At 35.9% G+C, this 23,990-nt stretch overlaps 1 protein-coding gene across 2 annotated transcripts in view; it reads left to right on the top strand.

The window, feature by feature from the left end:
- NEBL (nebulette) overlaps positions 1-23,990 on the top strand; it is a 239,943-nt gene that overhangs the window by 112,149 nt on the left and 103,804 nt on the right. For both annotated transcript variants that reach the window (XM_065731349.1, XM_065731350.1), the window contains exon 4: positions 2,048-2,155. In XM_065731349.1, the coding sequence (XP_065587421.1) occupies positions 2,048-2,155 (108 nt within the window). The remainder of the gene's footprint in view (positions 1-2,047; positions 2,156-23,990) is intronic.

Here is a 23,990-nt window from a genome sequence, read left to right as displayed (position 1 = left end):
GTATGATGTGTCCTCTGCTATGGCTGTATGAATTTCAGCTTGCTGCAGCTCAGCCGTGTCCAACCCGTGTCCCACAGCCACCCCTGCTGCGTGGCCCCAGAAGTGCGCCCATCGCTCCGCAGCAGCCATGCAGCGCTGCCCAGGCTGAACCTGATGCACTGGGAAGTGGTGACTCAAATTGTGGCAAACAATTTTATGCATGTTGATATGTTGACTAGACGCAGTCCTGTGAGTGGTGAAACGCATGCAGCCGTGCTTTGTGTTTTCATAAAGGGATTTGAGAGCAGTTTTCATGATTGCTGAAAAAATGAAGTTTTTTTGGTGTATTTGCAAATCCATTTTCAGTCGACATGTAACTACGTTCGCTGTGAATTTTCAAATGGATACCTGTGCAGTCGTATTCAACTCAAAAATTCAATCATGTGTTATGTTTTTATTGTTTTTTAAAAAAGTGTTTTAATTAAAAGAATACATATTATATATAATTGTCACTTACGTATGTAATCTGTGCCATATATTTTATACATGACCCACAATTCCTCTTCATGTAGCCTAGGCAAGACAAAAGTTTGGACTCCCATGGAGAGGTGGAGCACAGGGAGAATGTTCCCTTGTTGCTGTTATCATTTCCTACAGAGCTGTATGGATCTGTGTGTGATAGGCCTTTGTTTGAGTTTAATTCTCAATAATGCCGTGCTAGAATTTTTCCTAATGAAAATTGGATATGTTAAAACTGCATTTAGAGAAAACAGGAAGATTGTGGAAATGCACATCTAGAATTAGGATAGACAAGACAGATTATATTATATAGCCTAGTGAAACTTTACTATTGTGAAATAGGAGTATTTTTTCCCTGTGTATCACCATCATAACCTTATGTGCAAGCTAGGTCAGGTAAGGCAAAGCCAACCCTGAACAAAGGGTTTGATGCATAATTGAGAGGTATTCTGGATATCAGTTGCATAGAGCAGAGCACTGCTTTTCTTGGAACTGCTCTGCCAAGTGTTGTAAAATTTGTCTGCATCAAATAAAGCCGGGGATATAGGAAGCAAAAGGAAATGGTGATGGATAAAGTAGTTGAATTCAGTAGCTCAGCAGTGGTTCAAGATTTTTCATATTTTATCTTGTTTATTTATGCTGACATTGAAATGTCTGGGACTGATTTGCAGAAATGCTGGATATCCATGTGAGTAACTTAAGTCTCTGACTTGAACTTACTCAAATTTTGGGATTCTGAAATTGGATACCCTGAGATCATTGTTGCTGTAGGTGAGGTGCAGATAATGACATTCCTACTTTCCATGATTCTTTAAGAAGGCTAATGACTGATGAGAGATATAGAAAAACTCCTGAAGAAAGAAATATCTCTACCTTGACAGTAGGATTTGATTGGTCTGGTACAAAAAAATGCTATGACCAAGTATAGAACTGCTGTGGATGGCATAAAGAAGGGGACCTGTCAAAGGATGACATATGATTACCTGATTAAAGACAATATCCTAATGTATTTGTACAAGAGGGACAAATTGAGCTTGTAAAGGCAACTATTTCTTAACTTATGGATGTTTTACTTTGCAATCTCTTAAATACTCTTTTCATGAAGCAATTTTTTTACATGTGATTTATGTTTCAACTGGGGAAGAGGATGGTAAACTCATTATGAAGAGTCTGAAATGTGAAACTGTGTGGTAGAAGACTACAAATTTAGTGATAGCTATTTTTTGGTACGTGAAAGTAAGTACTTGCTTGGTGCTATGTTGGCATACAGTGTTGTGTAGTTACTGCTTAGAGAATGAGAGATCTCTCTACAGTTGCAGTGTGTGTGGAGGTGAGCCTTCTTGGGACCTTAGGGGGCAATTGCTTCAGCAGTAGGAAATTTTGCCCAGTTGCTGTCTGTCTCTGCTCTTGGATGAGGGAGGGCTTTCCCTTTAAGGGCTGAAAGCCTTTCACAAGCGCTTTATTTACAGTAAGAAAAAAATACCACTTGCTAGTGGCACATTGTGGAAAATAAAAACATCCCTGTTCTTCTGTATTTTCTATTCTGTAGGTAAAATACAAAAGAGACTTTGAAGAAAGCAAAGGAAGAGGGTTCAGTATTGTGACCGATACGCCCGAGTTACAAAGGCTGAAAAGGACTCAGGAACAAATCAGTAATGTATGTGACTGCCACCTCAAGTGGTTGTAGGTGGAGAAATAATGTGTCTAAGAAAAGGAATGTTTGTTGATGTCTCTGATGCAGTCTGTGAGAGTGGAGAATCTGATTTTGGTGAGTGATTTGTGTATGCTAGATTTTGAAGTGTGTGCAACTCTATACCGTGGACTTGTACAGCACATTGGCAGCGTGTGTTCACCTCTCCAGTTTTCATCAAGTGTGCTCATAGTATTTTCTATACCAAAATGTCATTACACTTTTTTTTTTTCTTCTTAATAATCTGCTGGGAAATAAGAGTACTTTCATACCATTGATTGAGATATAAACTATATAAATTACATAAGCTGTCAAGTAATATATATATATATTTTAGCAGGGGCTGTTGAAACTTAACCTACAAGATGAAGCTTTCTAAAATCAGATGAAACTTTAAAACTGAGCTTTAAAAGAAAATACATGTGAAACAGTGTTTGGAAGTTGAGAAGGGAATGGAAAATAGAAAACCTTGACCATGTGTTTCACTAGCTTAGAAAGTGAATGCAGAGTTCTTTCAAGAGTGGGATTTTTAAAAATAGGACTTTTCCTGAGTTAGGTTTTCACCAAAAAAGTAATTTATGCTGTATTCATTTGTAATACACTCAACTCACTGCATGATAGAGGATTGGGTGGCACATAGTGCAATTTGTAATACATGTAAAGCAGGTAACAAACAGTGTGTGCTAGAAACATACAGAATACTCGTCACTGGCTTTTCCTAGCTTCTCAACAGGTTGTTGTCTACTAGAACTTTTCTCTGTGTGTTCTTTTTTAAAATCATTTTAGTGGTAGACTACTAACATGGCAGTAGACTACAATTATGATCAGAAGAAATTTTTTTTTTTTTAATTGAAAGAAAAATATTTTTTCAAGTTGGGAAATCATTGAAAAAGTCACTGAATAATAGTAATTTTTCACAGAAATGGAGATGTACCATTCTTGTTGAAATCTTCACTAGTTAAGATTTTGATGTCCAGGGCTGGTCTTTGAGGTGAAAACTTGAGGTTTCATTTCCTGGAGCCTTGGCCATTTGGTAGAGCCGTTAATTTAAGAGCTGTGCAGATGATCCTATGGGTAGATAAGCTCATATCTTGTGTTAACACTGGGGACGACTGAAATTTCTGATCTGTGAGAGCGAAGGATGCATTCTTCACAGTGCCAAAAAGCATGGCCATTTAGACTTCAGTTTGGGATCTGGGAAACTTCAGTGAGTCCCTGGTTTTAATCAGCTGAGTTTTTTATTCAGACCAGGAACCTAACTTAGGTCCTCTCATGACATACATAGCTTCTTAGGGCGAGAGTGATTCTTCTGTGTGGGGTAGTTCTGGAACACATCAAGGAGATGAAATGAGCAGCGCTCAAATGCTTAATCCCTTGCATGGAACTACTCTGTTAGGAAAGACTGAGTGTTGTATCCTACAGCATGCCTATTGTGTTTGTTTTGGATATCAGCCAACCAAGAAATTTAATTTAGATCTTCTAGGCACTGGAATGGCCTGCCTAGGGAGGTGGTTGAGGCACCATCCCTAGCGCTGTTCAAGAAGCGTTTAGATGAGGTGCTTAAGGACTTAATTTAGTAGTTGGGTAGAGATAGTGATAGGAGGATGGTTGGACTAGATGATCTTATAGGTCCCTTCCAACCTTATGAACTTATGAACTTATGAACTTATAAGCATAGTACGCTCAACATCAGAACACAGGATATTATGACACAGCTCACTTACATAGTCTTTATCTTGTTTGAAGTAAGTTGGGTTTTCCACTGGTGAAATTTGGAAAACTAAAGTCAAATTCAACAGGTTTTGTGAGATGGGAAGCATTTTTCTCTCCAGCTCTATTTTGCATTGGGATAAAGGTTTTACTCTTCTAGCATATTGCATAGTGTATGATGCTTCTACCTTATTGCATAGTGTATGATGCTGTCTGGCAGTAGAACCAAACATATTTATCTGCTTTTTCTGACCCAGAAATATCTTTCTAAAGGTGAAAATGGTTTCATTTTTTCCCCGTTTCCATGCACAGCTCCCTCTCTCTTCATTCCAAACCACCCCAGCCTTAACAGTGCAAATTTGTTCCTTCCAGTCTTAACACAGTTTTATTTTCTTGATGTATATAGGTGACACAGATTTTAAGTCATGGACTCCATTAGTAATAATTAATCTAGATAGAATGGAATTTTAAAATGTGCATTATAAAGGAAATGGCATTTCATTTTCATTTCTTTAAATTAATGTCTTTTGATTTATAGCTTTACATCCTAGAAAGATAATTCTGCATTGGCCACAACTTGAATCTAATTAGCAAACTCCTCTATTATAGAAATGCATTCCACACAGAGTAGCATTTATGTTTAGCAGATAAACAGTATGCATCATGGACTAAGGATCTAAATAAGGGTACAAGACATTGAAAGGTAAGCACTTAAATAATTTTAAAATAATTTTACTGTTTATATGTAGCAAAATGGAAGAATGCTAACATATATATATTTAATTTTCAGTTTTGTTTTGGTTTCATCTTGAAATATTAGAAAGTTCTTTGAAAAAAAATTGTAACCACTTCCTTGAAAGGGTAAGTGTATAGCAGTTTTTGATGGAGATAAATAATTATGATAGGTATTATCTAATGGAAGTCTTTGTAAAATACTCTTTTGCCTTGATAATCAAACTTTGAAAGATAGATTAAAACTAACATAGTGCAGTGACTTTTGAAAGAATATCTTATGCTATCAGTGTAAACCCTGTGAGAGAAAAGAGAGCAGGGGGAGTGGGAGGAGGGTTAGGGTTAGGTGGAGGGAGATTGGATTTCAGTTGCTGTTTTGCCACCAGTAATACTTCTTCTGAAGATGTAGCCCAAAATAATGGAATTTGTTTTGTAGCGTGGCGGATGTATCAGAAACAGAATGGTGTTTCTTGGAAAAGAAAGAAATGTACTCTCACGTTTCTTATTCTTTTCAGCATTAGAAGCCTAATTTCTGTGGATGTATAGCATGCTTGTTAGAATCACAAAGCCTCTCTGGGACTTTCAGGATCAGCTACTGCAAACTACAGCTGTTACAGCTTCTTAGTACTGAGCTAGCTTGAAATGCGTAAGCCAGGCATGCAAGTATGCTAATCTAGATTGGTGTAGAGAATGCTACATAAACTAAGCAGCTTTTTTTACTGATGAGGAGGACTTCCAGCACCCTTTTTATGGCTGAGCAGGCATTTTAAAATTGGAAAAACTTAATGAATTAATATATGTAAAATGCTTATAAGTTACTGTTTTTTTTTCCTCAATTATTTCAAATATAAGGTTTTCATCCCTTTTCTGCAAATGAAGTTTCTTGGCACTGAACACAAACAAAATATTAGCATATCAGTACAAACAAAATTTATGCTGTTCATGCAGAGAAAAGTGTTAACTTTGTTCAATGCCTTGTGGTATTATTTGTCCATTTAGAACTTTGAGAGAGAGGATTTTCATTATGAATTCAAATATACTGAAAATTAAAACCAAGAAATATATTTTTATACGTGATTTTACCAGTAGGCTAACTGTAAACTGATCTAAGTTGGTAAAAGAACAGAATAATTAAAGATGGCAAAAATCTATTTATTGATCTCTCATAACACGTGGCTAAATGAAGAAGTAGGCACTCAATCTAATAGTCTTCCCTTTGGGGAAATAGAACACTTAAAACAGTGCAGCAATGAGCTGCAACTTCTTACACTTTTATGTCTAGCTGCATGTTTTGAAGCATGTTTTATCTATAAAATAAATAAAATGATAAAATCTTAAAAGTTATAAATAAAGTGATAAAAACAAACAAACAAACAAATAAATAAAAATAAATAAATATAGTCATATATAGTGATATAAATAAATAAATTGATAAAATCTTAAATCTTTTTCTGGTAAATCTCTGCAATGTATATAGCAAAGCAAAGGTCCATAGAAGTTGATATGGTGTGAAGCTTTCATTAAGGTAAAGGCTGGTTCTTGGATAGCAGAGTCTTATTGATAGATTGTGTGGCTGGAAGGGTACACGGAAGCCTTCATAGGGGTTGTTCTTATTGTACTGAGTCCCTGTATAGGCATTTCTCATTTCCACTTTCATGCTAATATGAACTTGAATCATGTGGAAGCAAGTAGCATCATATGTCTGTGCCATTCTTTCATATGAGGGATTGCAAAATGTGGTCCTGCAATTTCTTTATATCTCAGTGCTTCCATTTCCAGCAGGTATTAATTATATGTAAAGTGGGATCTATACATTAGGGTAAAAAAGGAAAATAAGAGAACAGATCAGATTTGGTTTATGAAGCATATTTCTAAGGTATCCCACTTTGGTTAACACCTTATGTGAAGAAGGTTCTTAGCAAAGAGAAGTTAGTTTTATCATTCCTCTATGTTGAGGAAGGTGGACTCTGTACTGATATTAGTGAACCTAAGTACGGTTGATTTTGTAAAAGCTGCAAATACAGCCAACTAGTTTTATTTAGACACCCTATTTCCAAGGAGTAAATTAACAGAACTCTTTCATTATTTGAAATTTAAAACATTAATTGAATTGAATTGTTATGTAAAAATGCATTTTTTTCTTAGGGCTATATATTTTTTGATGATATTTGATAGAATTTTCTAGCAAATGAAAATCTAACATTCTTAAAGGCAGCATGTGAATTTGAATGTGAGAGGGTACAATGGTTTGTATTCAATGTCTTTGATTTTAAAAAGTTGCATGTTTTTTTTTCTAATTTTTGTTTTATATTAAGTGTTAACTGCCTTCAGTTCAATTTATACAGCTTCAAGGGAAGTGATGGAGGACTAAATATCTGTTTTTTGGAAAAAGACATGAAGAAAAAGAATTGGACATGGCCTCAGATGTGATACAAATGTATATATATATAAAACCAAAGGGGAGAAAGTCGTGTTACTACTGTACTTGTGCACATCTGTGCATCTGTAATTAGAAGCTGAACCTAACAGATATTGAGACATAGCTCCATATTTGGCATGTATTCGCACAGTTGATCAAACTGTTTACGTGCTCAAACATGAGATCGTCTCTCAAACTTCCAAAACAGATTGTAGAGAAAATTGTCAAGAGAAGATGCTAAGAAGAAGGCCTGAAGTTTCATTTGTAGTATTACAGTGTAATGCCTGCAGATATTGTCTCTAAGGACATTTTTCCCTCCATTGAACTCAAGTGAAGGAGAAGAATAGCATGAAAGGAAACAAGAAAAATTGATTGCAACATGAATGTCTACATTTCACAAAACCAGCCATGACACATCAACGAAGAGACTGGGTAAGCATGTTAAATTACATACTAAATGAGCTTATATTATTCTAGTCACTGCTGGGATTTTCACTGCTTCTGAAGTGATTCACACTGGTCTGACTGTCTATATTCCTGAACATTATTTTTGTTGTTTCATTTTGAAAATGTGCACATAATCATATACCACAACTGTATGCATAAAAAGAGTAGCAGTTTATGAACTGCTGCATGCATGTAGCAGATGTACAAGACTCAGATGCTGATTGCCTTCTGCCCCTGTGGTCTCTGACAGCTTAATGCAGCTCCAGTAGCTATTCGTTACTTGGTGTGCTATAGATTTAATTGCACAGAAACACATTTCAAATATGCTACATAAAACTCATGCAATTAATAACTTGTATTTGGTTGCATTTTTTTTCTCTTTGAAAGATAGAAGGTTGAATATGTAATTCCTATTCCTAATGTAAGTGTATCTCTGTAAGAAGATGGAGGTTGTACTGTGCTCTTGTGCTGTAAAGCGTATATGTACAGAGTCATTTCCAGCCTTGTCCCAGTTTGGGACTCCTTTTCTAGTCTTGCTTTCTATACAAATAGAAATTCTGAGAAGCCCTCTGTCCTTTGGCTTTCTTATATTTCTGTGTTGTAATATTTTGACTTTTTTTCCAAGTAAGTATAAATAATTCTGCCTTTAAGTGCAGACTCCTAATAAATGCTTTAGAAATGATTTAGGAAAAGAATCACTATTTTCTGCAAAGAGCTTCACATAGTCTGTAACTTTCAGAAATTTGTATGATGACTGAATACATGCTTATGAAAAGATGAGTGTAAGGAAATGTAAGTAGTATTTTAGGTAGAACTCATGCTAAGTGAGCAGCTGGAGACCTTTGAGGATGCTTTTCAAACTTCAGTGTATATTCAACTTAAATATTCTATGATTCTATGAAAAATATTTCATTATGCAGGTTAGGAAAATACTATGTTAAATTATCTTCTGTGTATGTGAGTTCTTTTCTTACATTTTCAGTAAAAATCAGATTATATAACGACCTGTTGCTCTCTTCACTTTTTCCTACTTTGATCTCCGTGTAGAATAGTCAACAAACATTAAGCCTTGTGACACTTCCTTTCATTTATTATATTTTTTTTGTCTGTGCCAGACAATATCCTTTACACCATAAAATATTCCTGTAAAAACAACCAGTAATTTCCTTCTGGACTTTTCCTTAAAGCTTCTGTCTCAATTCTTTACTATATGGAATTAAATTATTTTCAGAATGTTTCAAGAAATGGGAAGGTCTTGGAATCCAGTTTTATGTAGCTCTTATTTACATAAAGAGCTAAACTGTGGAGATGAAAGTATTCACACTTAAACAGTAAGTGGCATACAGAGTAAACTTTTTCCTTCTATGTTGGCTGTCCATTAGAGGTAGAGAGAGGCAAACCTTTGCTAACAAATTTTACAGGAGGATATCATGGAGAATCTGGAGCAGTATGGTTCTGCACAAAAGTGGCAATGACTTCTTTCAATCTCCCCATACCCTTTTCAGATACTCTTTGTTGGTCTCCCAGTTTTCTTAAACCCTGTAATATGTATGACCATAAATCAAAACACATGGAAAAAAATAGGTTTATTTATTTATTTATTTATTTATGACTCTGAAATGCCAAGATGAAGAATACTTTTTGGATGGTCAGCTGCTCAGTGCAGTCATTGTGTAAGGATCTGTCAGTACACATAGAACTGAGTAATGTAGCAGACTAAAGTACAGGAAAACTTGCTGCAGGAGTGAGTCACTTTAGGTCATATTCCATAGGTGTAATGAAGCCAATATCCATCCATAAAAGAATGATGCTCTTCACCTGAAGATCAGCTTCCTGGTCCAGAGCTGGAAAAGCTTTTTAATGTATCAGGAACATGTTGGAATATGACTTATTTTATAACACAAATGGAAAGATGCATAATTCTTCAACAGAAAGAATGAAAGGATTTTTACCAGTGAGTCACTGGAAAACAAAATTGTTCCCAAGAGAGGCAACTGTATTTGGAAAAGCTGTTAGTGCTAAAAGCAGGAATTTGTAACGGACATCAGTGGATAATTTGAGCTATTATATTCCATGCTGCCTGTAAAAGCATTAAATGTGCAAATTCAGATGGGTGTTTGGGTAAGTCCATTGAAAAATTAAGCCCAAATGTATAGTGAACTTTTGGCAAGCTAAGAATACGTGAAAAACACCTCTGCATCAGCAGATTGTCTAAAATGAATCTGCTTGTCTGTCAGAGCTGGCTGTTTGGACTTGAATGGCATATGACCTTGGGACAATTTCTGCTGGGGAAGGATCTCTTTCAGCAGCCCAACAGTGAGCAGTGATAACTGCTTAAAGAACCCTCACAAATGTGAGGCTGAAACTGACCTTAGAGAAGTAAGGGGAAATATTTTAGCTTAAATGGGTCTGTGGCAGTTGAAGGAAGCAGATGTGGCACTCCTATATGTGCTTTTTAAATAATCTTATTCCCTCTGGCTTTATTCTTAAGAAAAAAAATCACTCTTTTTGAAAATCAAGTTTTTTTATGATTAATAATGCTTCATTTTTTATTTCCTAGGATTTAAGAAGTCTTTTTAATAGAAGAAATTTATGCAAATATTCCTTATTTTCTTCTGTATCACTGTGTTCATTAGAAATTAAATGATTGCAAAAGCTATCAAGCTCTTACAAAGTTAAAATATGTCTTAAAGTTTCTAAAAGTTTTCAGTTTTGTTCCAACAGAGAATAGAATAGTCTTTCTGATTCTAATTGAAATAAATACATTTGTCAGAATGACTGTAACCTTGCTCACTATATTGACAAGATAAAATGAGCTCTGTGGTGGAAATAAAACAAGCTATCTAGAGACATCCATCCCTACAGGTTTGAATTTATTGTGTTGTTTAAATGGGTCAACACATGCATGAGAAATGAATGCTTATTATAAACTGGATCTAAACCTGTAGACTTTAAGGGAAATTGAATCAAATGGTAATCTAAATACACTGATAGATGTGTTCTGCTATATTTTCTCCTTAAAAAACAGCAACAAAGGTAGGCATTACAGAGAAATAATAAAAACATATGTTTGTGCTATGTTAGAACAGTGTAATTCAAATCCAAAAGTCATTGTATTCATTTATGTCATTGGATCTAGTAAATTTTACTTTGATAGTGTTAAACCTGTATTTGGTTAAACTGGAGTTTGAGTTGATGGGATGCTTTACATAAGATATACTTTAATTTAGAATGGTCTCTTTCTCTATGATCAAAACATTTGATCCAATCTAGAAGAATACCTCTTGGGCTTTTTCTGGTTAAAATAATAATAAAAAATAATAAGCATCTATTTTTTTTTCACATTCTATTTATGATATAATATTCTGATTAAATTGCAAGGCAAGTTTCTTATGAAAAAAGTCAACAATTTAAGAAATAAATAAATAATCTTCAAATATATAATGCAATGTTTAATGAACTTCATTTTAATCCATAGCAGTTACTGTTTCTTGACAGCAGATGCAGAAGTAAAACCTTACATTAATATGTACTTACTGAAAACTCTGAACATACTAATTGGAGTCTAAAACAGCTATGTAAATGTAAGTGTAGAATTGACTGTTAATGTCTTTTCACTTTTTGCTCCAGAATTGACTAGCATGTGTACTGCTTTGTACTGTTGTTTATGCAACAACAGCAACAGAAGAGTCCGTAATGAATACAGGTGTAAAAAGTGTCCTGTGGCAACTATTGTAATCATCAATCTGTTATCTGACAGAGGTGTTTTTTGTCATAAAATGCAGGAAACTTAATGACTTAGTTGATTCGGAAGGTTTCTGATATTTAAATGTATGGCTTTGGCTTTTTCCATTATGGTACTAAGCAACTAAATAATTATGATCTCTCCCTCCACCAGCTTTTTTCCTGTGTCACTTGAATATATTTAAGCAGTATCAAAATCACTCATTATTTTTAATGAGAATATATTTTTGAAGCCTGTCATTTTTACGTACAGTAAAAAGAAAATGAAATAAAATCTCTTTCCATATGAATTCAACTTGAGAGCTAATTAAAATAAGTTGTTAGAATGTCAAAAAATTAATTAGCCCAAAAGTTGAACACCAGGAGTTAGTAACTCCAGAGATCCTTGAGTAGTTAAGTGCTTGTAAGGAAAAGATTTCCTATTTCATATTTTCCTATATTGTCCATTACTGGCTTATCATTTCAGCTTTCTGTCTTATCTGATGTTTTTATACTGCACATCAGTTGCTAGGGCAGCATCTTATGCAGTAAACCTCCTGCTGAAGAACAAGATGCTCTGCTTCTTCTAAAGCTAATACCATCTTTAATCTTGATCCCTGGAGCTTTGAATGTCTCACCCCTATAATGTTCACAGACTTCACTGACCTTGACAGCAGGGGTATCTGGTCCTCTGTGGCACTCAGTTATTTTTTTTACATGTTAACACATGTGTCTGTGATTTCCTTAGCCTGTCAGTAGTTACATTAGTTGTGACAAAGCCAGCACTGTAGTAAGTGTAATGATTAAACTTTTTAACCATCCTTACACAAGAGAAGAAGTAGACTAAGTTTGCATATGACATTTCTGCTTATGTCTACAGAGATCATAGAGACTAAGTGTTTACTTTCTCAAAAAGCAGATTAGAGTATTGCTTCCTAACTGTTTCAGTTCTGTTCAAATAATGGTTTAGTTTCAGAAATGTTTGTGTACTCTTTTTTAAGTTCTTTCTCTGGCTTACACCAATTTACTCCTCCTGTTAGCAACCACAGCATTCTAATGTAAATCTTCTACCTATTTTTTCAGATCAGCTTTGAGTTTTTTTTTTTCTTCTGCTTTTTCTCACTTGGTAAGTTAGCGAGCTTGTTCATACCTCCAGAGAGACGAGGTAAAATGGCAGATAATGAAAAATGTCTGCAAATGGGGGCAGTCTGAACCTCAGTCCTTGGAGTGGCTAAATACTTGCCTTTCACAGAATCATGGAATTGTGGGGGGTGGTTGGGACCTTTCTGAAGAAAACGATATTTGAATGGTGATTATCTTGAAGTTCAAGGCTGGTTGTCTTTATCCTTCTGAGCCTCATTCCTGCTGCCCCTGCTTTGTTTGCCCCTACTGCCTTTCCCTTTCTCCAGTAGAGAATGATGGTGTAAATTGAAACCCTAACCATTTTGGCCAGTCTAGTACTTTTCCAGCCCTAAGAAGAGAAATACGCTTCTAAACCATGTCTTACATTGATGATGTTAACTGATTTTTATGGGATTTGGCATTAATAGGGTAGCTGTTCTGTTTCCAGAAACCTGAGAAGAATTGCGGGGCTGGTGTGAGTTTTGGCACAACAGATTTGATCTTTGAGGAAAATGGAAGATTGGAATATGAGGAAGCTGTGGTAAGATCCAGCGTGTGCAGCAAGGCAAGATCTAGGTGTCTTCAGGGCTGTTACTCAGTGTACCAATACTGAGCAGAGCTGGAGTCACTTGGTAGCACTGTTCCTACAGGCACCACCAATAGGAGATGGAGTCAGGGAACCTGAGAAGGCATATCCAGCTCACTTCATGTTTTCTTGCCTGCTCAGCAGGAAGGCCTGCTCTGATGTGGCTAGGTTGCCCTTGCTTTCAGTGTTGTGAGCACAAGGGAAATGGCCAAGGAGTTTCTTCACCTGTACAAAGAAAGCTGTAGATATGAGCAGGGCAAGAGCAGCAGGCATGGAATGAGGTCACTTGTTTGGCATTGCTTTTTGTTTAACATTCCTTTCTGTGCAGCGTGTGGTTCTGGCTCAGATAATAGCTGGCAAGCTGTCTTGAATTGTGCAATTATTAGCAGTTGGGTTCCTTTTCATCAGAAAATTGCAAGTTTATGGGAGGAAGGGCTCACAGAAGCTTGGTGGTGGTAGAATATTTAGCTGAATTATCAGCTCTGAGGGTAATAGCAAAAGATATGAGAGGCTTTGGCATTATTGAGGGATTGGAGATTAAACAGTCTGCCTCAAAAAGGGGTAGAAGGGATACTGAGATAGACTTTATGAATGAACGAAAAGCCAAGTGGAACACACCTGTAAAGTCACAGGTAGCATGAAACTGGAAAAGAGAATTTGATTCTTCACTCTTTCTTAAGATGTAAGAATGAGGAGCATGGAGTGCAATTTTCAGGCATTGTGTTTGAAAGAAAAGCATGACTTCCTTCATGACACCTGATTGCCCTTCTGGTCTTTCCATTACTTTCTGTTATGGACTAGAAAGCCTTTCTGAACCCTGAATGACATTTTTTTGAAGAGATGGCTAAGATGCAAATGTAACTGGGGTATGACAGATGTTCCTTACCTATGTAGATTGTACTGGTGTTATTTTTTGAGTGTTTTCATTAAGGTATTCGGAAACTAGCCAAGATGTAGTAAGACTGAGGGGAGGTGAAGGCTGCTAGGTATTTAAAGGTATTAAGAGCCTTTTAAAGCAAAGAATAACCTTCAGTGTTCTTGCATGGACACTGCAGTTAACTGACCAGATATTCAAGAGTAAGGTGGTTTTGGCTAGCATTTTAGCTTTACTGGAGGTGCGTTTTTCAAGTGTATCTCCTAATTATAGAATATGAAGTGGATTAATTACAGTTGAAACTAAACTGAGTGATGCACTCCAGCTGCTAAAGCATATACAGTCCTTTGGACCAAACTTGAGCTATCCCATAGCTACTCCCACCTCCTGTATAGTATGGAGTTTATGCACTCAGCACCAACTGTTTCATTTTACAGGTCTGATCCTATTGTGCTGCAGTACTTGCTAATGGAAGCATTTCTTATGTTATCCTAGCTAGGAACTAATTGTCACTTTAAAGTTGCATTCCTATTGGACTCTAAGGTGATACTAACTATAACTACAGGCTTTAAAATTGAGAAAGTGGAAGGATGAAAGAAGAAGTGGATGCTGAAAATCAGATTGTTGCATGACCTGTGTTTGCCCTATCAAGGGGTCACTGAGACTTGTCTGGACTGTGCAGTAAACTTGTGATTTATATTTGTGGAGGATGTCAGGAAGAAGATTCATGTCTGGATGTGCAGGTGCTCCATTAGGATTTAGAAAGACATGGATTGATTAGGTGGTTATTGCCACATGCAAAATTAGCCTGGTCATAGACCCCTGACAGGGAAGCTGGGTTCATAACCAGAGCACCATGCTGCAGCTGATAGAGCCTCAAAATGTTAATGGTGGGTAATTAAGATAACTTTGGAAGTGAATAGGTTTTTGCTCACACAGTCATGCCTGATATTCTGGGCATGAATTTTTAGGGATGCCATGATGCAGTTACTACATGTAGGAGCTATTTTTGCTGTGATTTTTCGGTTTGAATCAGTAGAAGATAAGCACCCTCAGTGCATGTGTATGTATGTAAATATGATGCAGGTAGCCAGAAATGGAGCTGTACTGGTTACTGTTGCTTTGGGAGCAGTGTATAAAAATGTACCAGATGTAGGAATCAGACTTGGAAGCAGAGTGTATCCCATAGGTATAAATGAGACTTAGGATTTATCTGGTAGGCTTATTTCCATAGGAGAAGATGTTCCTATGGTCTAGAACATCTTGAGGAACATGGGCAGTCTGAGAAGTGATCCACATTAGTAATTTGTTTATATTTTGAAATATGACCTTTTCTGACAGTGTCTCCAAATAAAATGAGAGCTGGAGCACACAGTCCTCCTCTGTCAAAGTAATAAAACTGGATATTAAAATGTGGATCTGATATTTATTTGTTTTTGTATCCTGCTCAGTCTTCAGTTTCTGTTCTGAAAAGTGTACTGTACAGAGATGGGTCCATTTGTTCAGCTCAGTTTCTTATCAGTTCTCAAGGACTGGCATGACAAAAAGAGAGAGTTTTCAGTAAGAATTTCCTGTTTAACAAGCACTTTGACTCACTCAATTAAAGAGCACTGGATTGAAAGAATCACTGAGCTAAGTCCTCAGCTGTCATCAGTACCACCTCACAGAAATCTTTGTTACACATGCTTTCAGCCTGATCTTGAAGCCAGTGGGATTTTTGGCCTTCAGCAGGTTTTACCTTAGGTGCTGCTTGTTTATTAGTTTATGTTAGATGTGATTTAATGCATGGGTCAACCAACACTACTTCGTAGTAGGACTGCAGTACATCTGGATTAGAGAAGTCTGTTTTTTATTTCTATCTAACCTTGCTGATGGCATTCCTTGGTACCTGTGGAAATTTGCATCTCTTCCGGTCCCCTTTCTACATAATGTGGATAATCATACTGAGGGCCTTTGGTGAAGTTCTAATGATAGTGATAAAACAGATGATTGGTATGGCTGCTGGTTGTTGTTGTTTATAAGTACAAATTTTGAGAGACAGCACAAGAGTGGGTGTTTTGAGTCATCAGCTCTAATTCTCTCTCTTGTGGACAAGTATGTCATGTAAACTTCTTAACACATTTGCCAAACTGCTGAACTCAAAATCCATCCATCCTTTTATTTATTTATTTTAAGATTGTTTTCTCACTTTGTCTACTGGAAGGTAAAAGCCACATTACAGTTTCCACAATAAATTCATGACTAGGGTATGCCTGTTCGTATGCTGGAGTTGTCTTTTGTTTGCATGGCACATTTATCTCCTGTATATATTTAGTGAGAGGTGTGATTCTCAGACTTCGTTATGTGATGCTGAGCAAGTAGATAGTCTTGATGTGCCCTTGCAAAAGTCTTACTGTTCCACAATGTGCTACTTCTACCTTTTCTTATGGGAACTCAACTTTTTTGAGCACAGAAGACCAGAGTGTTTTTCATAGTATTTTAAGAGTGTTTTTAAAAATACTTTGTCCTGATTCATTTTAGTGTTGAATTTGCTTTTCCTTATGGCAATTCTGGTATCACATAGTCATTGTATGACTGTTTCAGATATGGAAATATGACTCTATTATATTTGACATATATATGACATCTATTGTATTTGTATCTTGCAGTAAATTCTCTGAAGAGTATATTTTTCTATTAAGTAATATTAACTCCTGTCCTATTATTCCAGATACCACATTCAGTCTTTTTTTTCCTTAACTGGAATGCCTCATTAATAAAATTATTTTATAAAATGAATCCCAATAAGACTCTTGAGGTGGTTCCTCCTGGGAGCCCTTCAGCCCTTTAGCATTGTTCTGCTGGCTACATGGCTCACTGAATTCTTGATGCAGTCACAAAATCACAGAATCATAGGGGTTGGAAGGGACCTCTAGAGATTGCTGATTCCAGCCCCCCTGCCAAAGCAGCTCCCTAGCCCAGGTTGCACAGGTAGGCGTCCAGGCAGGTCTTGAATGTTTCCAGAGAAGGAGACTCCACCACCTCTCTGTGCAGCCACCTGTGTGCCAGTGCTCCATCACTGCACTGTGAAGAGGTTCCCATGTACATTTGTGCAGATCTTCCTATGCTTCAGTTTGTGGCCATTTTTATAATAGGAAAGCAGAGCTTCTCAGGAGTGGAAGCAAGAGAAGTTATGCTACTTACTGAACCTCTGGAGATTTATTGTTTTCTTCTGAGTTTGATTGTATTTGTGATGCTTCATTAGTGAGTTTAAAGATATTGAAGGCATATCTTTGAGATGTTTCTCCTAAAAAGATTCAAGGCAGTTCAACAGTGTGTCTCTTTTCCTATTCTGCAAGGTGGACTGGCAAGGATCCAGAACCTGCTACTTGTTTTTTCCTTTTCTATGTAAGAGACAAGGATATAGTTTAGGCACTACAGAAATTGAATAACTATATAGTGGATTCCTTGAAGAATGGAAAGGATGTTGGAAGTCTTAGGAGAATACAGAAATTACCAGTGGAAAGCTTTATTTTTTTTTTTTCCAAAAATTTTCAATCCTTTACTCAATATAAAAATGAATATTGAGAAAAAAAAGACAATGCAGCAAGGTAAGCTCTGAGAAATTTATTGTCTGTTAGTCTTTCGTTTTCCTCCTACAACTCTTGAAGCAATGTTCTGAGTTATTGCTTATTGAAATGGAGTTTGTAAGTACTCCTTAATCTTTTAAAACTGTATTTCTTACTAGAATCCTGAAAATCTTGTACTTGCATATGGTTTTGCTGACATCTCTGGATTGTCTGTGCTTTCCTGCACATATGTCTTCCATACTTCTGTCTTATACCTGTGTATCATTGGCAGGCTGGTTAGAAATAGTCTTAAGTCAGCATAGAGGAAATCAAAGTTTTTTAAAAGCTCTTGCTTTTTTTTTCTTTTTATGCCCCCTGGATTTTCTGAATATCTACATTCATTAGGTTTTGCTAGAATTCTATTAAAAAAATGTTGCATTAGCTAATAATTATGATATCAATCCCCTTGTCTTCTGCTTTGTGGTGACCTGCTTGACAGAGTGTGAGAATGGAGCTTTAATAAGTAATTATTATGTTTATTATTATTAAATGTTATTAATAAAAGTACTAATAGCTAAGTTGGTGACAAGCTGTGCTGTCTTGAAAAACAATTTAAAAAACATCATTTCTTCTTTCAAGGCTTTTTTAATGTGGAGTCCATTCCTTTGTGGAAAATTTCCTTTTATCTTCACTTTGAAAATGCACTTTAAGATTAAAAACATTGATAACATGAGAGTTTTCTGGTTAGTGAGAAATCTGTGTATGTTTTTTAAAAAATGGTACTCCTGTTCATTTTTTCCTATAAATGTCCTTCCTGACGATATTGGCTCACAAAAATAACTCTCATGTAAACTGTTCAGATCAGTAAACTGAATGTATGTAAGGTTGCATAGAAGGGATGTGTGAACAAAGTGTAATTCATCCACTGTTCCCATCTGCGTACTTCCCTCTGACACTTTTACTCTGTTTCCTTCTTAAAGGAAAAGGAGGTCATTAAAGGTAAGCTAGTCCTAGATGAGAGATGTAGATGATCTTACGTTTTCCCAAATGTTTTGGAATGTTCCAGAGGAGCTTGTTACTTTTTTTTTTTTTTTTTTTCTGGCTAATACTAAAAATATTTTAAAATTCATTAAAAATCTTTGGGATACTTGAAACCTATATACCTGTTTGGAAGCAGATTTTAGTAGCCAATTTTCATAGATACATAGAACGGCCTGGGTTGAAAAGGACCTCAGAGATTATCTAGCATCAATCCCACTTCTGTGAGTGGGGTTGCCAACCAACAGACCAAGCTGCCCAAAGCCACATCCAGCCTTGCCTTGGATACCTCCACAGATGGGGCTTCCACAACCTCCCTGGGCAACCTGTTCCAGTGCATCACCACCCTCTGTGTGAATTTTAACCTAATTCAGGACAGTTTCTAAGCCTGTCAGGTTTCTAAATCTAACTGACTTCTTAAGCCAGTGAACTTTACCCTATGAGAGCAGAATTAAATGTGAATTTAACTGACTGTGATATGTTTTTATTTATGTGTGAGCAGACCAAGAGAGTAAGCTGTGTCTGAAACAACTTTGTGATAATTGTAACTTCTTCACACTTAGTCAAGTGTAGAATATGAAGATTATAAAAAAAGCCAAAACATTATAATAGAGAGTATCTGAACAGTGAAATTGAAAAAGATTAAAAGTGCAGATAAATACATGTGTAGTTTATGTATATAAAATAATGGCCTCAGAACTGATCATTATGCCATATGACGATGCCATCTCACTGATTAATATGTGTCAAAAAATGAAATAAAACATTAGAAATAAATAGGAAAACAATAGAAAAGGAAAACCTTCATTATACCTTCTGTCAAAATCCCATATTCACCCATTGTTTGTATAATTTTACTGATTTTTATCTTCAAGTTAAAATAAACACCTAAATCAAAAAGATCAGGAAAGGCATCAAGGTTGATCAAATTCATTGAGAAGAACGAAGGAATCCAGTCTTAGAATATAACAAGAGTTTATAAAGGTGTTAGAGAATGATCTACAAAGTAAAGAAGGTAGACAACGAATGACCACACTCCCTATCTTCTAGTACTAGAACTAGAAACAAAGAAAGCTGGTCAGAAGCACAATTAAGACAAACAGGAGGAGTTGTTTCTTTGTGAAAAAGCATTAAATGATGGAATTTTTATGAGAAGATCATGTGAGTGCAAAAAGTTTATATTAGCTCAAGGACAGGGGAAGCGTTTAGGAAAAAAATCCACTGAGGGAGAAACCACACCAGGCTCAGGAAATATGCCATACTAAAACCAGTTGGAGTCAGAGTATAAGTGGAGGAAGTATCATATATTTCCTACGTCCTCACTGCGACTCACTAATGCTTGCAGCCGTTCTTGAATAAAGAACGCTAGGCCAATTGGACCTCTGGTCTGAGCTAGTACTAGACACTCTTAAATTCTTAATATAGAAAGAGTGATAAAACATTCATATAATATATATTTAAAATATGAAATTTAAAATGTTTATGTAAAAGAAGGAAAGAAATTGATACTGAATACAAATCCCTATCAAAATAAGAAGCATGTAGAAAGGCAAAGGAGCCCATTATAAATGGCTAACAGATGTAAAAACAATAAAGTTTTTAAAATAAATATTCATTATAAGATGTAGTTCTTAGCTACAACGAAGATAACTTCTGCCAATGTAATCTTATTTTAAGGCAATGGAATATGGTTTTTAATGTGATCCTTTCCAATTTGTCTTTGCATTTTGCATGTGAATTTGTATTTGAAATCAGTAAACTCTTAATTTAATTTCTTACATTTATAATTAGACATTTCTTTTGAATTACATCAAGGAGATATAAAAAATTACAGCCTATTTGGAATGAAGCAGAAAGGCATATCCATTCCCCTTCATGATGATACTTGAATCTGGACCACACATGGCTGCTTGTTTAAAGAGTGCCGATGATTAACAAGGCATATCTGTTAGAGGGCTGACTGGCAGGTTTCGAGATGTAGTTGTTACTAAAGAGGTGTCTCAAGTGGGGATATTTTTATTGGTTTCCACAGAAGCTGATCCTTGGTCAAATACTTTTAAAATGTTTTTATTAGTACTCTAGACTGTGAGATGTAACCTTTGTTGGTAAATGATGCAGATACAAAAGTAAATGATACAGGAAATAAAGAGAAACATGGCAATCATTTAAGTACTGTTACAGAGTGATTTCAGATTCTGAGTTAAATGGTCAAAGACAGAATCACAAAATACATACTTTTTATAGTGTAATGGAAAATAATACGTTTATGAAACAGGAAAACAAAGGATACATATCACAAGATGAATTGGTTTTGAAAACCAGAAAAAATTTAGATTTCATTCTAGTTAATTACTTCCCTTATTTTAGTACTGGGGCAAATGAACTAGTATGATCTTGGAGGTTCAGTGAGTGCAGAGCTGGGCAGAGGCAGAAGAATGCATTTACCAGTGACTGCAGGGAATCAGGACTGATAATAGAATGTTGTATCCATGTGGCAAGATGGGTTTTGAATCACTGTATTCCCCTTCTGTATTCCCCAGAATACATAAATTACCCTGGGCTTTGGAAAGAACAGTGTTAAGCTGTTCAAGTTCCAGCTATTTTTTCAACTGTGAGAAGGGAGTAGCTTTAGTATTGTGTGTAGACATTTATGTAAGAGAGAGATATCCAAAAACTGGGACTTGACGGCACTCCTGAGAAAAATATGACAAAGTCTTGTAGCTACCTAAAGACAGCAAAATGGAGGTAAGATTTTATCTAGAGATGATATGGCCTGGATCAGATACTTGTAGATACTACAAAGAGGAGAGATCTTAAATGCAATGTTACTGTCTTGCTTAGCTCAGCATCAAAATAATTATGATTGGGACCAACAATAGTTTTCTTCCATGTATGTGAGAGGTCTTGAGCCATTTTTTATTCTTCTGCACAGTGTTTGTAGATTCTTGTTCTCTGCTGGACTGCTTTACAATCCTCAGATGAATACATATATATGTGTATATATATATATGTATTATATATATGCATATACCTATATGCATATTTAACCTATATATATATACATATATATATATACATATATATGTAACCTGGATCAATAGTTTGGATTCAGTGAAGGGCTTTGAAATGAAAAATACAGTGTTGTGAGAGAAAGGGGCAGGCAAGCTGCAAACAGAGTGTACATCTGTATGAAAAAGATATGCTCTCATTTGTTGAAGAGTTGCTAAATCCTGGTATTTTTCCCATTTCTATGGCAATCTATTAGTCCTGCTGTCTTTTACACATTTTGTGTGTGCCTTCTCCATGCTCACACTGTGGCTTGCAGTGTACGGAAAATGAGTCTTGCTTCTATTGAAGCTTGCTTCTCTTGACTTGCTATCTTAGCATATCCCTAACTTCACTAGAGTATCTAGTCTTTAAAATGTCCAACGTTCTTTTCTTGCCAGTGCATATGCTTTACTTTCATTTGTTTATAATCTTTGCTGACTGCAAGACCCAGGAGAACTGGAGGAATAACATGCTGGAAGGCCTTCTCTACATAGTCTGTTGTTGGGTCTTTCAGCACATAAATAATTGACTTCCTCCTTTGAAATTCCAGTGACTATGTAGGAGTTAAGCAAGGTATAATGCATGATGAAGGGCTTCCACAGAGATGAACAGCGTCTGTGATGTTCAAGAATTACTATTTCTTAAGGTCTGTTCAGTGAACCCAGCAGATCTGGGGCAACTGTAGAGTCTGGAAAGGAACAAATGTTAAAAACAACTCCTCTTCAAAGCTGGTGTGCCCAGAATCACTGCTCATTGGTAACTGAAGATTTTTGTCCTGAGCTCACTTTCTCTTTTGACCTTTCAATTCATTTTAATGTATTCACTTATTTCTTCTGTCTGCTGTATCAGCATGTGAGCAGAAGTTTATGCTGTTCTGCTGCAAGTGGGAAAATTGTTTTTATTAACCAGTATTGATGGAATTCCAGTGGATATGTGTTGATTATAATATGTTTTTTAACATTTACATTCTGCTGCTAAGAGTGATAGGTTCAGGAGGGGTTTACCTACACTTTCCAGGAGTTAGGGAAGGCAAAGAACAAAATTTATAAAAATGAATCACTGGGTCATTTTTTACATAGAAAGAAGGCTTGTGACTGGCAGTGTATTTCAGGCTGTGGTTTGACAGTCATTTGGAGTTGATATGCCACTATGCTGCTCTTGAAAAAGATGCTACAACTGCCTGATGTGACAGCGCAGGGTATGTGCTCATCCATCCATGCTGGAAGCTAACACTTGTCATGTGGCAAGGTGGGAGGTCAGAATTGCTCTTTTAAATGACAATGAAGTTCTGAATTGGTATAATTGAACTGTGAAACTTCACTCATATGTTTGATACTAGATAGGAGGAGTGAGGAAACTAGTGAGGTAGGTAGCAAAAGTACTCCTCATACTGATGACAGCGATTAAAGAGCCACCAGGCCAAAGGTTTGACAGAACTAATTTAAATTTCAGTTTAAGCTATTACAATTGCTTTATGTGTGGAGAAAATTTCACTAAAGGTGAGATTGGAGATGATAATCTTGTCCCTTTCTGTAAGAGCCTGGGAGCAATGTGAGTGGCTCAGACAAATAAAAGTTTTCAGTCTTTCAAATTTTCTGAATTTTTAAAACTACAATTATAAGAAAAAGATAAACTTTAGGAAAAAAGCATTTCCATTTTTCTTCTTTTCATGAAGAATTAAGAAAAAAGTGAAATTAAAAATTCAAAATTTAAAAGGTGAAATTAAAAAAGTTGACATGAATAGACAATTCATATCCTTCAGTTGCAAAAACAGGATTTTAAGAAACAAGGTTGCTTCTTTGACTTTTCTTTTGTGCCAGCTATATGTACTACAGAATAAAAATACACTGTTTAATTGGACAGTTCAAGGGTAATATGTGGGATAATATGGGAACTGCATTAAACTTCTTAAGTTGTTAATCTGCAATTTCAGTGTACTTTGCTACAGAGAAAAATTGTCTTGTTATAATCTGGTTTTTAATTCTCTCAGATAATGGGAGCAATTCATCTTGCAGACACTTCATAATTTTGTTTTGGTATGTGAATTACCATTTTGTATGAGTCTCTTGGCATTTTCATGCAAATTACCTTTTCATCAAGTGTTTTTTGCAGTGTGATTTTCAAAAGATTAGTGTTCAGATTATGTGGATGAGTATTGAATCTGTACAATTAAAATGTACTTCAGAAAGAGAGAGGAAGTGGTCTGAGGATGTGTTGAGACACGGTAGTAAGAATACAACTCTTGCAGTGGCAATAAATGTTTGTGTAGACCCCATGTTACCAATTTGCCTGTAGTGATACAGATTTCCCCTTAGAAAGTATAAAGATGATAATTTTTATGGAATTGGTAGCAAACATTGATACATTGATTGCTTCATGTTTGTAATGTGAAACATTTTCTCTTAGGAGACAAATAATTTTTTTATTCTGAGCTCGAATTGGGAGTGTGCATAAGGCTTTTATTTTCTGTATGGTCAGAGATTGCCTCTTAATGTCCCTGCTGGTTGGCTATCTGTCTGTTTCTCATGTAACTGTTGCAAAATGCAAGTCATGTT

This window comes from Cyrtonyx montezumae, unplaced genomic scaffold (genome assembly GCF_038088225.1).
Source record: "Cyrtonyx montezumae isolate F1298 unplaced genomic scaffold, pur_monq_1.0 scaffold_14, whole genome shotgun sequence".
In the NCBI taxonomy this organism is placed as follows: domain Eukaryota; kingdom Metazoa; phylum Chordata; class Aves; order Galliformes; family Odontophoridae; genus Cyrtonyx; species Cyrtonyx montezumae.
Note: the sequence above shows the minus strand (reverse complement) of the source record. Positions and strands in the feature narration are given on the sequence as shown.